The 17,450-nt window shown below is 35.2% G+C and overlaps 1 protein-coding gene across 6 annotated transcripts in view; it reads right to left on the reverse strand.

The window, feature by feature from the left end:
- The window catches only part of LOC136026415 (coiled-coil domain-containing protein CG32809-like), a 330,704-nt gene that overhangs the window by 210,261 nt on the left and 102,993 nt on the right, over window positions 1-17,450 (reverse strand). For all 6 annotated transcript variants that reach the window (XR_010617288.1, XM_065702997.1, XM_065703006.1 and 3 more), the window contains exon 4: window positions 15,945-16,143. Coding sequence is in view for 5 of the 6 variants with exons in the window: in XM_065702997.1 (XP_065559069.1) it covers window positions 15,945-16,143 (199 nt within the window). In the remaining variant the exon portion in view is untranslated. The remainder of the gene's footprint in view (window positions 1-15,944; window positions 16,144-17,450) is intronic.

The following is a 17,450-nucleotide window of genomic DNA, read 5'->3' on the forward strand; positions in this document are numbered from 1 at the left end:
GGGGCTTTTTACAGGCATCGACACAAAAAAGGTCGTTTTTCTATTCTTACAAAAAGTTGAACAAAAAAACTAATGCCATAAATTCAACCATATATGCTATTAAAGTTTTACCTTTTCTGTAGCTTAAAGATTTTCTTTTTAAGATTTAAGCGTTATTTTCAATAATGAAAAGTAGATGTAAAACGATGAAGCAAGAATCCCTGTGCTACAATCTCCATTTACTTTTGAATTTTTGCTATTCGTTGAAGGAAGAGAAGAAGATTTTTGCTGAAGCTGCACATAAGTAATGATGGTAAGTAAAGAAACTAAAAACAGAAAAGTGAATACTCATCGCTATTTTGTAAAATAGGATCCGGGGTGGTCAAAAATATACGTAAAAAAATTGTATGATATAAAATACGCGGAACATCAAAAAAGTTTACTGTTTGATAAATACTCAAAGGTACAGTAGAAACGGAAACGTTCCTTGACTTAAAGACTCATTAATATAGTTAGAAATTTATGATGGTAGATTTGATTCAAGTCCGGAATAGAATGAAAAACCAGCGATTTCGTTTTATTTTAATATAATGTCACCCTCTAAATGACCCATTCATCCTATTTGAAATCATTTCTGAAGTCCAAAGAATTGCCCATTTGTTCCAAAAAGGCTGTCTTATTTTAGCGTACTCCAATTTATTAAGACACTTAACAAGATGGATCTTAATTTTAGTGTATCTGATTCAGCATATGTATATGTACAGAGCAAGTGCAAAGAAATCCAAAGATTGCCCTGGATTGTTTCTTCCTATGGGGCTGAATCTTACTTTGATTATGAAGACTGGGTGTCGACCAGTTTAAATGAAGAACATTTATACAGTCAAGAGTTTAATTCAGCTAGGTAGAGAAATGAGGGGTAAATTGCAGCTCAGAGCCCTCCCCCTCCTAAAATACCTATTTTAAGATTTTATTGGCTCTGATGAACTTGATCATCTCCCCGCGAAATGTATGTACTTCTGCTCCAAAAAATAGTATGTTGCACGTGCCTTAAACTCAGTGTTTGCTCTGGCAGTATCAAAAAAGGTCCATTTTCGTCAAGAGTCTTTCATTTATACATATATATTTTTTTATTGTCTAGCGTCTCCAGGACACTGAAGCACCTTCCAATCTATTCTGTGGATAATTAGTCGCTTCGAACGTGACATTCTATGGTTTTCACTAGGGGGATACAATTAGCTTTAGAACTTTACATGCCCCTTTTACTCTAATTTTGATGGCAAAGTGCATCAGACCGACCCAAAATACACATACGAAATCTAGTACATAATAGGCAATAGGCTTATCACACGCGTTGAATTTTATTCCTTAATCTCGATCAATACCACGCCCATTGTTTGGTAGTTATTTTTGTTGTTACATATATTAAATAAAAGTTTCGTTTTCCAGAGTCTTAGTTTCCATTAACAAGGGTCGCTCTCTACTTAAGTTTGTAACTATGAGATGTTGACCTAACCCTGACCTTCTCGAACCCGTAGTTTACATTCAAGTTGATAATGTTTGAGAATGATAGTTACCCCTGAAAAAAAGAACCCACCAAATTTTTACAAGGTGGTTGCGGCTCTAAAATACAAAAATAATTTTAACGAAACTTTTTCCACGGTTTTGATTGTGTATTCTTCGAGCCCCTCCTCCTTTAATTTGACTGTACTCGTAATATTCACCCCTCACAGATATTTATATTTTGAGCTCGTAAGCATGCAAATGTCAATGTGTATGGTATACAGAAATAGACTGTTTGAAATAAAATGGAAACTGTCATCATTCCGTGCTTATATGACAAGAGCAGTCTTAAGGCCTAGCGGAAGTCCATGTATTTTACTAATCAGTCAATTCATTTTCAGGGGCCGTAACTCGGTCAAAAACGAAGTTAACGGTTTTCTTCGTCGCTTCAACTAGATGAATATGAGAAAGTTAGACTTAAGGGACTTCTCATTCGAAACTACAATTAGGCGCATGTTATCACAAGCAACTTTCTTGTAATGATTTATACAATATAATTTTTTATATATATTTATTAGCCGGCAGTTTGGTGTCGCACGTTACTTATTCTTCAGACTCAACGGTTGTTTAAACCGGTTACGACTATCTAATACTTGACTGAATCGCTCAAGAAAAATGCGATTGGTTAGTTCCTTGGCCTAATTTATGCATTCTCACGCGTTCCAATTACAGCTGCATTTAGTCTTTTGAGGGAAATTTTTGACTTCGAAACACAAATATGTAAATTATTTGAAATAACTTTTATTCTGTATTTTGAAAGTATTTGAAAGCACATATTATAGAAATAAGTTTCTGATTGTTGAATAGAACATTTTGTGCTCTATTTTTTGATACCCTACAACAACAGTGTCAAGTTTAGCAATCTAGAATGCAAACCCGAAACAGGTTTTATAATTATTTTGGAATTATAAAAAAAAAATAATTGTCGGCTTTAAGATTTGACTAGATCAAAATATTCACCGGATTTTATTATACCTGTTAAAGTAAAAACCACCGAAATAACTAATTCAGGAATGTCGGGCATACTCCAAATATTTAACATGGGAGGTATAGGAAGATTCCTTGAGAGGCCGTCCTGCCTTAAGAAATCCTTAGAATCAAGGATGATTATAGATTAACTACTGCTCCACCCCGTACCACTAAATCTCCATTTTTCCGTTTATCTAAAGGGTTAAGCAAAGGTAGGAATATTTAGCACTTTTTGTGGTTCAAGCAAACTCCCCTACCTACAAAAATACCCATTAGCCGTCCCTTGTAATGGCTGATGCACAATAAAACATCGCTGTATATAATTTTATGAAGCCTCGTATGAATTACCTGAATGAATGAAGCTTTAAAACAAATCATACAGTTTGTGTTAATGAACTGTAAGCAAGGAGTGACACGGCTCAGTAGTAACCGAAACTCTACAACACAGAGGTTTGATAACAATAGATACATCAAAAAATTGAATTAATTTGCTAACTCTAAATACATAAAGTTTATTAAGTATAATTTTACCCATCAAAAGTTATGAGCCTAAGAAAATTTACCCGATTTAAGAAAAAGGGAGAACTCCCCTTCCCCTGAAAAAAAAGCAAAGCAATCTTAATGAAAATCACGACATCAAATTTAGAATATCAGAAAAACCTACTGTAGAGGTTTCAAGCTCCTATATATAAAAATGTGGAATTTTGATTCTTTTTTTTTTTGCGAGAAGAAAGATCACGGGTGTGTGTTTATTTTTTTTTCTACACAGCAATCTTATCAAGCCAGTTACCCAAGAAAATGGGAAGTATGGTCAATCGAACGGAAATTAAAAGTTGTAGTGCCCTATTTAATCGACCAAAAAGATTGGAGAGCAGCTATCCCCCTCTTTTGCCCATTATTCCCCAAGATTTGTTTCATAAAAAATTTGATATAGGCATATTGTCAAGCATTGTTAAAAGGTCCAAAAACTATACCTATGAGAATAACATGATCCTCGCAGTCCCTGGGGAATGGACCATAAGTTATAAAATTTGTCCATTGCTTGTGTATAATATTTGTTATTGGGAAGTTTACCAACATTTCTTGGAGAGAGGTATTTTCTGCCATAGGGAGGGAAGTTTCCTGAGGCAGAACTTATCAGAGGGAATTAACTGGGACAATTTACAAGAATTCCTATGCAAAATTCTTTTCTTTGTCTTACTTCCTCTTTGTCGGCTTATGTTTACATGTGAATATGTTTCATTGAAGCTGTTCGGGGGAAATCTTCAGCAGGATTAGGATTCTCTGGAGTGCTTTCGTGGTGGGAGGGGATTGTCCGCAGAAGAAATTCGCCATTGGGGTTTTTCCTGGGAATAACATTCTACTGGGAGGTGGGTATTTCTGGGAGAATTAGCCAAGGAGAGGGGGGTTTTTCAAAATTATTTGGAAACGTTTAGAAATAAAGTTTTTTTTTCAAATGAAAGTATGTTAAGGAGAATTTTTTTTTTTAGAGGGAATCGTCCGCAAGAAATTTTCCAGGGGGATTTTTAGTGAGAATGGAATCGTCCGGGTGAAATTTATTCGGGGGGGGGGGGGTATTTACAAGAGGGACTTTCCGTGGAGTGTTTCTTATGTAAAAAGAAAATTGTCCATGAAGGGGTCAGATTTCCCGGCATTATTTAAGAAATCGATAATACTCAACTTAAAGTGAGAAGTAACATTAAAACTTAAAACAAATTATAATCATTGGTATGTGAGGGGGTTGTCTACTCCTCAAAATCTCCCTCTTTACCCTAAAATTTGACTTTCTGGCCCAATTCCTTAAGACTGAGTCCTGAGAAGCGAAGGCTGCTTAGTTAGAATGACTAGTTTTTCAAGAGAACTAAAAAATTTTAGCGTAAAGAGCAAAATTTTGATGAGAGGGAAATTCCCCTCATGTAAGGAATAATTTTTGTTCATTTTTAGTTTTAATGTTGCTACTTACTTTCAGTTGAAAAACTTGTTTTTAATTTTATTTATTGTATCTATATGAACCTATTGTTTTATTATAGATGTAGAGGTTAGTAACAGTCGCAATTTCTACCCTTGGAGAATTTCACCCTATTCAATGGACTTTTTCCTTATTAAATATTAAAAACTTTTTTTTTATAAGCAAAATATGCATTACGTATTTTGCTTAAGCAAGTTAAGCAAAATACGTATATAAAATACAGGTATGCTAAGTTATTTCATGTTTCGCGGTGTGTTAATTTCTAATTGAATGGTTTTTGGCCAGCTTGTGCTGTCCAATGTATTTCAGTTTGCACTTTTATTATATTAATTAAGTTGAGATGTAGTTGGTGTCTTAATTTTATAAGTACTAGGTGTTTAAGATGTCTTTGTCGGGTTTTCCGTTTTTGAAATTCTTGTGTAAACTTGGGAGGGTTCAATTTCACACGTTTGAGCGTATTACATGAACTGTTGGGAGCTATTTCTCGTTCTATGATTTTTGGCCAGCATCAGCTCTGTCAAGCCAATTAATTCCTTCTGTTCTGAGTAGGTTGAGATGAGTGCTGTTTCTTAACTTGTCTATTACTTGGTGTTTCCATATGTCTCTGAGGGGTTTTCAGTTGTTGAATTTTCTGTAGTGAGTTGACTCGATTTCACTCTTTTGAGTCTCTTTCCTGAATTGTGGTTTGTTAAGTCCTGGTTTTTATTATCGCCTATTTTATTATTGCCTAGTTTGGGCTGTCCTTGGCTGATTTTTCTGCTGCTTAGTCTTTTGTATTGAGTTCAATTGTTGGGTTTGTCATATTTAGCTTCTCTCTTGAATTGTAGTGCCTTGATTTCTTAACGTAGTGTTTCTCCATACTTTGAGTTCTCCAAGGAGAGCTAATTTTTCGTTTTTTAGTGTTGAATAGGTTGGGATGTGTATGGTGTCTAAAGTTATTGAGTACTTGGTATTTTCAAATGTCTTTGCACAGCTTCCCTTTTTCGAGTTTCCCATATTGAGTTGAGAGGATAATATTTGTAATATTTTTGGCTCGTTTCATGAATTGTAGTGTGTTAGTGCCTTGTTTCAAGAATTTTATTGGTTTTAATAATCTTTTAATTCTTTTGAGTAGGTCGAGATGTCTGCGGTGGGATAATTCTCTGAATTAGCCCACCACAGGTGAATTTTTGAGTGCATTTGTGAACCACATGTGGTGAAAATTCACCACAGGTGAGTTGTGGTGAATTCTTGTGTGTTTTCTCAAAATGATTTTGTCCAAGTTCTCGTTTCTACGATTGGTGGATTTTGCTTTATAGTTTTTACTATCACTTATTTTTGCTGAGTCTTCCGCATTAGGTTTGTTGGTTTTTCGTATGAGTTTATAGGTATATTTATAGGTATGTTTAGTTTTGTGAGTTAGTCGATAGAATAGATTACTGACATTCTGAGTTTATTTTATGTATTTTCCTGTATTAATGTCTCATTTAATGAATTCTGTCATGCTTGAGGTGTCTTAATTTGTTGAATCATTTGTATTTCATGATGGCTATTCTGAATTTCCTCTATTGGATGTGTTAAGCTTCCACATTGATTTGACAGGGCATAGTTGTCTCGTTACGATTTTATGTAGGTTGAGGCGTTTGGTATGGGCTAGTTTGGTTAAGTTAGATGAGTCTGGTTTTCCCACAGTTTGACATAAGTGTGGCTATGGACACACTTGGCTTGAATTTCCTTTGTATTGTGTTAACCTTTGTTGGCGGTACTAGTTTCATTACCCTTCATAACAATTTAAAAGATAAAAATAGATCTGAAAGAAAGCATAAATTAAATTGAAGCTGCCTAGCGTGGAGCAAGTGTTGTGTGCAGACCTGTCGTCCTTATTGCTATTATAAGCTTACATTTTTGTTTAAAAGAAATAAAAATCAGAACCGAAAGGAAAATATAAAACCCATAGGATCGTAGAGCGTAGATCGTAGAAGGTACATGCGCATATCTGTTGACCTTCCATCTACGATTGGCTGTAATTAGTACTTGGAAGATAAAACTAAACTATAAAGAAAGATAAAATGAAACTCTAAAAAATAAGACCCATAGGATTTATTGTAATTATGAGGCACTGTGTGGATGGGAGAGAGCTGGGTAGGATTGGCTTAGTAGTCATATAAACAAATATTTCCTACAAGAACTTTTGTTTCGTTGTGTGGCAACTTCTGAAAATTTGCTGAACACAGATATCTCACCAATATGAAAACCCTCCATAGATGTCTGAAAGCTCCTTGTAATCAACAAATTAAGACGGCGATTATATCTCAACCTATTCTAAACTATTAATGAGCAAATTATCTCGCCTTAGACAGCTCAAGCAAGCCAAAAAAAAACATAAAAGTAGGAATCAACACTCCAAAATTGACAAGAAAAAACCCTTGGGCATAGAAATTTTTCCAACTCGACTTGATACAGGAAACCCAACAACAGAAAACCAAGTATACGCAAATGGAAATACCAAGTATTTAACTAATGGCCAATTTTGTCCCATAACACAGAAATGTCCGTGCCATAAGGGTCAGAATGACAGGGTCTGAAGATAAGTAACTGGTTTGTCATATTCCCTGAATACACCCAGATTTGGTATGGCTGTATTATTATTTTCTACTATCGTTTTTTTCTGTGATACAATATTACAACAAGATCACGGGGATTAAATTGGTGGGATCAAGAGGGAGGGTAGTCACCCGCTCACCCTACATTTTAAAATATAACTTTTTTCGATTTACTTTTATTTCGAAATCTAATAAAATATTCTCCCTCAATTTTTGGATATTTTTCTATATATTGGTGAAAAAATGAGATTATTCTTGCCCCCCTCCTTATAATAGATTTTCGTGAATTGGTACCCCAGCATGGATTTTTGAAGAGAGGAGCTGATGAAGAGTTAGCTGCTGTATGTAACCCTATAATACTCATAGCAATTAGAGATTCTTTTTGAACTGATACTTTATAGGACGTTCAGAGGAACGATGCGATTAGTGTGACGTTCTGACCAAGATAATTATTTAAGTTCCAGAAGCTTTACTTCCAGATTGCAAAGGTTATATTTAATTTAATGCTTTTACTTTAATATTTGAATTGAATTTAATTTACTTTTAATACAAATTAGTTTAATACTTTCACATAATTTATGTTTTAATTTACTTGATTTAAGTATGATTTAAATTATTAATATCTTTTTCAACTTGCTTCTATGTGTCTATATGCATTGCTTGTTATCTCTCAATTAGAATAGGTGTCAATATAATTGGTTGTTGTTTGTTTTTTCAACGCAATTATTTGAGAATTTTTGATGAACAGCCCCACCCCACACCAATTATATGTTTTTATTTGCCTCCTCTAGACTAGTGCCTCCTCTAGTTCCTGTGTTACCCATGATGTCAGTTGTATTGCTGTCAATTTCAAGGGAGAGGCATTTCCCTCTTCCAATATCCTTTGCCCCTCTCTATCTACATGATGTCCCCCACTTACGTAATGAAAAAATGTGCCCCCCCCCCCAATATATTTTTGTAAATTGACGGCAGTAGACATTGACAGTAGAGTAAAGCATTGATAACTAAGGGGTTGTATGTCTCAATTCCTGTTATCAAACAGTTCGTGGTAACGAACTGTAGTAAGGAGCGACCCGGCTAAATAGTAACCAAAAAACTAAAAAACGGAATTTTATATAATTGTTACATCAAAAGAATTGCATTTTAATACAGGTTTTAAGTATATTAACTTCATCAAGTTTGGAATTACCCATCAAAAGTTATGAGCCTGAGAAAATTTACCTTATTTTAGAAAATAGGGGGAAACGCCCCTTAAAAGTCATAGAATCTTAACGAAAATCACACCATCATATTCAGCGTATCAGAAAACCCTATTGTAGAAGTTTCAAACCCTATCTACAAAAATGTGGAATTTTGCATTTTTTGCCCCAAGACAGATCACGGATGGGTGTTTATTTGTTTTTTCTTTTTTGTTTTTGTTTTTCTAGGGGTGATCGTATCGACCCAGTGCTCCTGGAATTTTGTGAGAGGGCTCATTTTAACGGAAATTGAAAGTTCTAGTGCCCTTTTTAAGTGACCAAAAAATTGGAGGGCACCTAGGCCCCCTCCCACGCTCATTTTTTCCCAAATTCACCGGATCAAAATTCTGAGATAGTCATTTTATTCAGCATAGTCGAAAAAGCTAATAACTATGTCTTTGGGGACGACTTACTTCCCCACAGTCCCCGTGGGAGGGGCTGGAAGTTACAAACCTTGACCAGTGTTTACATATAGTAATGGTTATTGGGAAGTGTACAGACGCATTCAGAGGGATTCTTTTTGGCTGGAGGAGGGGTTGAGAAGATGGAGTTATGCATGGGGGAAGAAAATTTTCATGAAGGGGGTGCAGGATTTCTTAGCATTTGTTTAAGAACAATGAAAAATAAAAATGAAAAGTTTTTTCAACTGAAAGTAAGGGACAGTATTAAAACTTAAACTGAATAGAAATTATTACGAATATGAGGGGTTCTCTTCCTCTAATACCTCGTTCTTTACGCTTATGTGATTTTATCAATTTCAACTATTTATTCTACGGCCTTTGTGATTCAGGGGTCACTCTTAAGGAATTCAGACAAAATTTAAGCTTTAGTGTAAAGAGCGAGGTATTGACGAGGAGGGAGCCCCCTCATATACATGATAAAAACATACGAGTATAGAAGTTCGTTACATAAGTTAATTCGTAAGTTACGTATATTTTTACTAATAAAAACTTTCGTAAAAAATTAAAAGTTTTAGTTGCCTTTTAAATAACCAAAAAAATGGAGGGTAACTAGACCTACTCCCTCGCTCCTTTTTCCTCAAAATCGTCCGATCAAAACTATGAGAAAGCCATTTAGCCATAAAAATAAATTAATATGCAAATTTTGTTTTAATTATTCATGCGCGGAGAGCCAAAATCAAAACATGCATTAATTCAAAAACGTTAAGAAATTAAATAAAAAAAAACAAGTTTTTTTTAAACTGAAAGTAAGGAGCGATATTAAAACTTAAAACGAACAGAAATTACTGCGTATATGAAAGGGGCTGTTGCCTCCTCAACGCCCCGCTCTTTACGCTAAATTTTTTTACTGTCTTAAAAAGTGGAGTTGAGAGAAAGAGTCAAACTTTAGCGTAAAGAGCGAGGCGTTGAGGAGGGAACAGCCCCCTCCTACAGCCCCCTCTCTAAAGCCCCTTCTCTAAAGGCTATTTACTTTGCACAATAAAAAGTTTCGTTTGGTTCTAGTCCAATTTTTTTTTACAATGCTTCGGTATATAGAAAATCCCGTTAAAACATCAAAACCTCAGTAAGAGGGGAGCTGTTACCCCCTTAGCTACAAAATTATGTGCTTAGTCAAAATATATTCTTCTAAGCGTAAGAAAATTGGGTAGACATTACTGCAAATCTTAGATTTTTATGTGGGGTGCCTCGGAAGTGTTCAAATTTTTTGGAAATAGTTGACTTTTTTTGTAAATACTACAATTCTATTTTGTTCACGGGTGAAACAGGTAGAATGGCCTCTTCGATCTTAAAATGAAAGTTCCAGGAAAAAACATTTTATAGGATACTATTTAGAATGTTTTGGCAAGAGACCGTGTTTGGGCCAATATTCTCTTCCCTGGATCTATTTTTGAGATTGAAATAGACTTAAAATTTGCTTTTTGAATTAGTCCGAAGGACCTAACATGTAATCTGAAAACTTTGAGCTATAAATGAACCATTAGGGGGCTTGTGTACTCCCATTAAATATCCAGTAATAGTATGCAAAACAAAAGTGTGCACAAGTGGTGGAGATCTGAGATGTCAAATATTATCATTCAGGCCTCAAGATCCAAACGTTTAGAGTTGCAGTCATAGGATGAATGTCACTCCCAGGAATTCCCCTTTTCTTTCCAGCTTTTTTCTGTTCAAGCTTGTTAATATAGCCTTTTACTATATGTAGGGGAAGAGTAAGTAGGCTACTCCTATATTGGTATAAGAACCACTCGTAAAAATTGGCCTAAAATTATTTTTTTGATGACTGAGAACCACCCCCACCCCCTTCCCTCTAAAATTTCTTACTCAGTATTTATTTTATTATCTACCCCCTCACATTTTCGAGAAAATTTTAATCCTACGTGTCTGTCTAAGTAGGGTTTCTTCAGAAATTAAATTTAAAAAAAAAAAACAAGTTTCTTTAACTGCAAGTAAGGAGCGACATTAAAACTTAAAACAAACAGAATTATTCCTTATATAAAAGGGGTCGACCACTTCTCAACGCCTAGCTCTTTACGCTACAGTTTGGCTCTTTCTCGCAACTCTACTTTTTAAAACAATAAAAACTTTAGCATAAAGAGCGAGGCGTTGAGGAGGGGTCAACCTTTTATATACGGAATAATTTCTCTTCGTTTTAAGTTTTAATGTCACTCCTTACTTGCAGTTAAAAAAAGGCTTGTTTTTTAATTAATGCATGTTTTGATTTTTGCTCACCGCACATGAATAATTAAAACGAAACTTACATATAATTTTTTTTTGGCTAAATGGCTTTCTCATAGTTTTGATCGGACGATTTTGGTAAAACAAAAGGGGGGAGGGGGAGGAGGCCTAGTTGCCCTCCAATTTTTGGCTGCTTAAAAATGCAACTAGATTTTTTTTTGTTACGAACGTTTTTGTTAGTAATAAACATACGTACCTTACGAATAAAAGTACGTAATAAACTTCTATATTTGTGTATTTTGAGTACGTATATGAGGGTTTCACCCCCTCGTCAATGCATCGTTCTTTACACTAAAACTTGAATTTGTCCCAAATCTATAAGAATGACCCCTGAATCACAAAGACCTTAGAATAAATAGTTGAAACTACTAAAAACACTTTGGAGTAAAGAGCAAAGTATTGTGGAGGAGACGAATCCCAATACATACGTAACATTTTATGTTCGTTTTAAGTTTTAATGCTGCTCATTACTTCCAGTTGAAAAAATCATTTATTTCCTCATTGTTTTCTTGAAATAATGCTAGAAAATCCGGTACTTCCTTCATGGAAATTCTCTTTCCTCATGAAAAATTCCTCCATGGAAAGATCCTTGCACTTAACCTCCTCCCCGTGACCCACCCCCACCCCAACGCGAAAAATTCCACCTGAAAGTGTCTGTGCACTTCATAATAAACAATTACTAAATGGTCAAAGTTTGTAACTTGTAGCCCCTCCTCCAGTGACTGGGGGGAGATTAAGTCATCTCCAAAGACATAGTTATTAGGTTTTCGACTAAGCTGAACAGAATGGGTATTTTAAAATTTTGATCCGATGATTTTTGGGGGAAATGTGCGTGGGAGGGGACCTAGGTGCCCTCCAATTTTTTGGTCACTTAAAAAGGGCACTAGAACTTTCAGTTTCCGTCTTAATGAGCCCTCTCATGACATTCTAGTACAACTGGGTCGATACGATCACTCCTGTGAAAAAAACACAAAAAAAAACAAATAAAAACGCATCCGTGATCTGTCTTCTGACAAAAAATACAAAATTCCACATTTTTGTTGATAGAATCTTGAAACTTCTACAGTAGGGTTCTCTGATACGCTAAATCTCATGATGTGATTTTTGTTAATATTCTATGACTTCGGTTACTATTGAGCCGGGTTGCTCCTTACTACAGTTCGTTACCACGAACTGTTCGGAACATTTTTTTTTAGGGATAAGAGATCAGATAAGATTTATTGCTGAAAAACAGCTATCCGAAGCCCAAAATGGGCTGAATTCGCGCTTTAGCGTCAGTAAAACGATAAGAACCAAAAAGAAACAAACAAACAGCAGAAAATTATAAAAGGATTAATGTCAAATACGTAAAAATGTTATAACAAAAAAGAATTAAACTCATAAAATTAAAAGATCAATGCCAAATCAGCATAATCGTCAAAATAATGAAAATTTGTAAAGTTAAAAAGGTGATAAAATAATTAGAACAAAAACATAAGCTAGTTATGTGACTTAAAAAATGAAAAACCTCGTATTATGCAAAATGAACATTAAAATTAAAAATTATGAGGTAAAAATGGAGTGAGGAGGGGGATGCTTTATTAGATATTTCTTGTTCAAGCGTTCGAAACGGGATCTGGTTAAAAGACGAGGGGAGGTTAGTAATCGGGAAGGGTTTGTTAATTGTTGAGCTGTGTTCGACAAATTTTGGTGTGATATTTTCGCTTGGGTACGGTGTACTTAAAAAGGATGGCAAAAGAGGGAGGAGTGACTTAAAATTAATATTTTTTAAATGCTGTGCGATTTTCTTCTCGGGGTAGCTAAAAAGAAGTTGGAACCTTAACATGAGCTTTAGTGCAACCAAAGCAACGATGACTGGAAAACAGTACAAATATTAACAAGCTTAAATTGCACTCAAGCATACTCCATTTACCTAATAAGTAGAACTTACATAAATGTAATAAATTGTAAAGACTAGCTCAACAATCACCACTTAAGAATTGTTTACAAATGTTTGAGGAAATGTAACTTTTGGCCAGGTCATGGTTTGTACGGCAATTCGTTTCTCGAGATAGCGAGCAGCTGTTATAGCTATAGCATTATGAGAACAATTTTGGTCAGGTTTGCAATTTCCATGCTTGAGAAACTTGCAATTTTCTTTAGCACTACTACCACAAGTGTTTTTTGTAGAAACTTGCTTGAAGCACAATCGTGTCCAAGAGTACAATCACTATAGGGATGCCCTTTACCCGTCTCACTTCTTTCAAATTCAACATTTCACAATCCACATGCCCATACAAGACCTGTTGAGAAGAGAACTGTTGTTACCCTAGCACTGACATTGTGCGACTGATTTAAACATTTCATTCTTATCAATGGAGGGTAGGCAGCAATTTCCCCCTTTCCACTTCGTCTTCGTTTGAAGGTTCTCTCATAGAAATAAGTAAAATTGAGGCCTGATAAATCACTTTCTAATGCTTCAACCCCCCCTTCCTTAAAAAAAGGTATCCAATGATTTGTGATCTCCCCCTATTTTAGAATGTCATTATACACTTGTTATAGAGCTGCTGGCCAACTGCCTTATTAGGTAGAATATAAATGTATCAATAATATCTAGTATAAATAGCAATAGCATTGCAGTAAGTTATTAGACTTGGTTCTGGAACCTTCTTTGGTTGAAACGAAAAAATACATGAGCATAGTCACTACATTCTTCAGTTCTAAAACTATTAGAAAACTCGGTGGGAGGCATCTATAAGGAAGTCTTATTGTTGATTTTATTTTGGTATTTTTCGTATGAAGAGCATATAACCGCGGGAATAAGCAACAGTAGCGCAAACAAGTATACAATGAAAACTGAGTAGCCAAGAGCAGTGAATGTTATAAGGGAAAAAAAATCACCATTGCAACAGCACAAACACACAAAAATAAAGACAGAAGGAGAAAAGGAAGACTGTTTTCCTGCATTAGTAATTAATATAGATCAGTACTTGAATGAGGCCTTAACCCTACTCATCCATTCAATTACATAGGTCAAACAGCATAGCCATACACAATCAATGATTACAACACAACCGATTCCCCAATGATCACCTTCACAGCGTACCGTCCACCTAGATGCAATTTTCAAGCGTTGTTTCTTCAGCGGTTCTTCTAATACCAGGGAGAACCCAGCACCATTTATTTCAAGGTAGGTAGCTCTCACCCATCCACATCATGTGACCGTGATATTAATACCACACTACCAAACATGATATTAATACCACACAAGACGTGGCCGTTCAGTAGAGTTATGTAGAGAGACTTTGATGATCTCAATTTATTGGTGAAAGTTTACTACTATGGGATTCGTACCACAGACCTATGCTTATTAATAAAATATCAGATACTTTTTATAATTAAAATCTAAAAGAGAGAAAAATCATTCACCAAGTATTGCTTTATCGAATGAGAACTCTTGAAATATATGGAGCTTGTCTAAGATGGTTTGAGAGCTATATTTACGCTAGGTCCCTTTAAGTCGTTTTAAATGACGTAGTCTCATCGTATTTTCCTGTGAAGTGTGGTGTACCCCAAGGCTCTCTGCTGGGCCCTTTACTTTATCTAGTTTACGTGGACATGATGTGCTTTTATCTGCATAACGTATGTATTATTTCTTTTGCAGATGACGCTGCACTACCAAAATTTGTAAAACCCGTCGATGATTTGATAATAAAATCTAATAATGCTCTCAAAAGACTGGAAGTTTTTATGAGTTTAAGTTTGCTGTGTGTGAATGTAAAGAAAACATTTTTACTGACATTATGTAGAGTGGTTCTGTTGATGTAAGCGATAAAGGCCTATTGTGTGAAAAGCCTGTTTAAAAGTTAAGTCACTGCGGTACCTTGGCTTCAATATTGATTCTAATCTTTCGTGGAAGCATCATAGCGACATTGTGTCTGCCAAAATTGCGCGTGGAGTTTGTATTCTCAGAAGACAGAAGCATATTCTGCCCGAACATATTCTTCGCACGATAAATTTTGCAATTTTCTATCCGTATATATTCTACTGATGTTTAGTTTGAAGCAGCAATTTTTATGTTAATTTCAAGCATGTGTAAATTCTACAAAAAAAGCAGCAAGAATAATTGGGAAATATGTAAAAAACTATTAAAGACACTAGTACATGCTTTAAGTCTCTAAGGCTGCTCATTGCTGGACAGATAAGGGATCATCAAGCGGCGATGTTTGTGTTTAATTATGTGCATAATCTAGTCCCGAAAACTTTTAATGTGTTTCAGAAGTTCTGCACATGAGCATGATACAAGAAGATGTGATAATTTGGTTGTGGATATTGAAAATAGTGTAAGATCTGGTTTTAGTTTGAAGTATTTTGGCCCTTCTGTATGGAGTTCACTTCCTGTGAGTGTTAGGACGGCTGATCCTCTCCCACAGTTTAAGAAAAGATTAAAAGAGTATTTACTGGGAAATTATTTTTTTTATTTTGGGGGGATTCGAAGTGGGCTATAGGGGTGGAGGGAAGAGCGGGTTGAAGGGGTTGGGGTAGATGGAGTTGTATTTGGATGGTGATTCTTATCCTGGGGTGTTTGAGAGAAGTTAATTGTCTTTTTTCTCTTTTTTTTTCATTTTTATTTTAATTAGTCTAGGATGCTTCTAGGAATATTTATGTAGGTTTTTTTATTATTATTATTAATTTAGGATGCCTTTGGAATATTTTTGTAGTTAATCCCTACGCGTTAGCAAAATTAAAATTTTTCCCTAACGAAAAAGTAATCTATATCTATAATAGTTTCTATTCTTTTTTGACGATGTAAATAAAAGTCAAGTCAAGTAAAGTCCCTAATCTTAGAAAACTTTCCATCCCCAAAATCTTATGCACAGCAACTTGAAACGAATAGTAGCCTTGTATGTACTTAATTAAGGCATAAGTAATAGGTTCCATTTCTTCTTTTTAGAACAAGAATTTGAATACTCACGACAGATCCTCCAAATCATAAAACATGTCCCGACTAGAATCTAGGATGTAAACACTCACACGCGGAGACTCTAAGTATTCCATTGTCAGTTGGTTGGGAAAAGCTCTAACAAACAATGCTCGGACTGTATCAATTGTTGTCACTTCATTTGGCAATGTTGCTCGTTTTGTCTCTGAACGATATTGCAGAAACACACTCCCTGGAAAAAGGGTCCAGTGGATATACTAGTTTAATTTGATAGTTACATTCAGTTTATTACTTATTCTTACTTGTTAATTTTCTTTTAAACCAAGTTTTTTCAAATGAAACTAAGCAGCAACACTAAGGTTATGAACTAACAGTAATTGTTCCGTATATAGGTGGGGCTAAACCATCTTCAAATGCTCACTCTTGACACTAAAACTTTTTAGTGTTAAAAGAAGCTTCTTAATTTAACTAAACGGTTATTGTGTTTCAGGTGTCATTCCAAGATTTGGGACAAAAAGTTAAACTTCAGCGTAATGAGCAAGGAATTGCGGAGGGGTAACCTCTCTAATACATGAGATAATTCCTGTTCATTATTAGTTTTACTGTTGCTTCTTGCTTTCAGATGAAAAAACTTGATTTATTTATTTAATTTCTTATATTTTTTTCATTTATACCAAGGAATCTGCCTCCTCCATCAATGGAAACTTCTTGCATTGAAATTTTCCCCCGCACAAATTCCCCACAAATGAACCCCCAAACAATTCCATCCTCACTGAAAATTCCTCCTAGAAAAATTCCTGCAGACAATTCTGCCTGTAAAACTCTCCTAAACCTGCTTTCATTTGAAAAACACTTGTCCTTATTTAATTCCTGATTGTTTCTCAAGTCCTGCCAGAAATCACCATCCTTGGAAATTTTTCCCTGAAATCTCCCTGCCCAAACGGAAAGTGTTTCCCATGGAAAATTCCCCTATGTAGAAATTCTAGAGTGTAAAATCCCTCGTCTGAAATATCTCTCAGACAATTCCAACCTCGCTGAAAATTTTTCCTGAGCAATTCCCCTGAAACATCTCCGCTTGTAAAATTGAGTCGCCAAATAGAAAGTAAGACAAATAAATAGTATTTTGTACAGTAATTCTGTAAAATTTACCCCGAGTGAAATTTCCGCTCAAACGATCACCTCTGGAAATCCCCCCTCGACGGAAATTTTTCCCCGTGGAAAATACCCCAATCCTTGAAGAAAATTCTCCCCTCGGAGAATGTCTGTACTCCTCCAAATAAATTAATATGATAGGTAAATAATAGGAAAATCTCATAACTTACAGCCCTTTTTTCTGGGGCTTTGGGTTCATGTCATCCCCAGAGGCATATATACTGGACCTTTCAACTAAACTTAACCAAACGGCTATGGCCTGTTTTTACCCTTTCAATTTGATTTCTTGAGTTAAAGAGATTAATTTGTAAAATTTAATGAAGCACTAGACTTATGATTCCCAACTTTGGGTGCAGGTCCTACCGATGGGGCACGGCAATATTTTAA

This window comes from Artemia franciscana, chromosome 1 (assembly GCF_032884065.1).
Source record: "Artemia franciscana chromosome 1, ASM3288406v1, whole genome shotgun sequence".
Lineage (NCBI taxonomy): Eukaryota > Metazoa > Arthropoda > Branchiopoda > Anostraca > Artemiidae > Artemia > Artemia franciscana.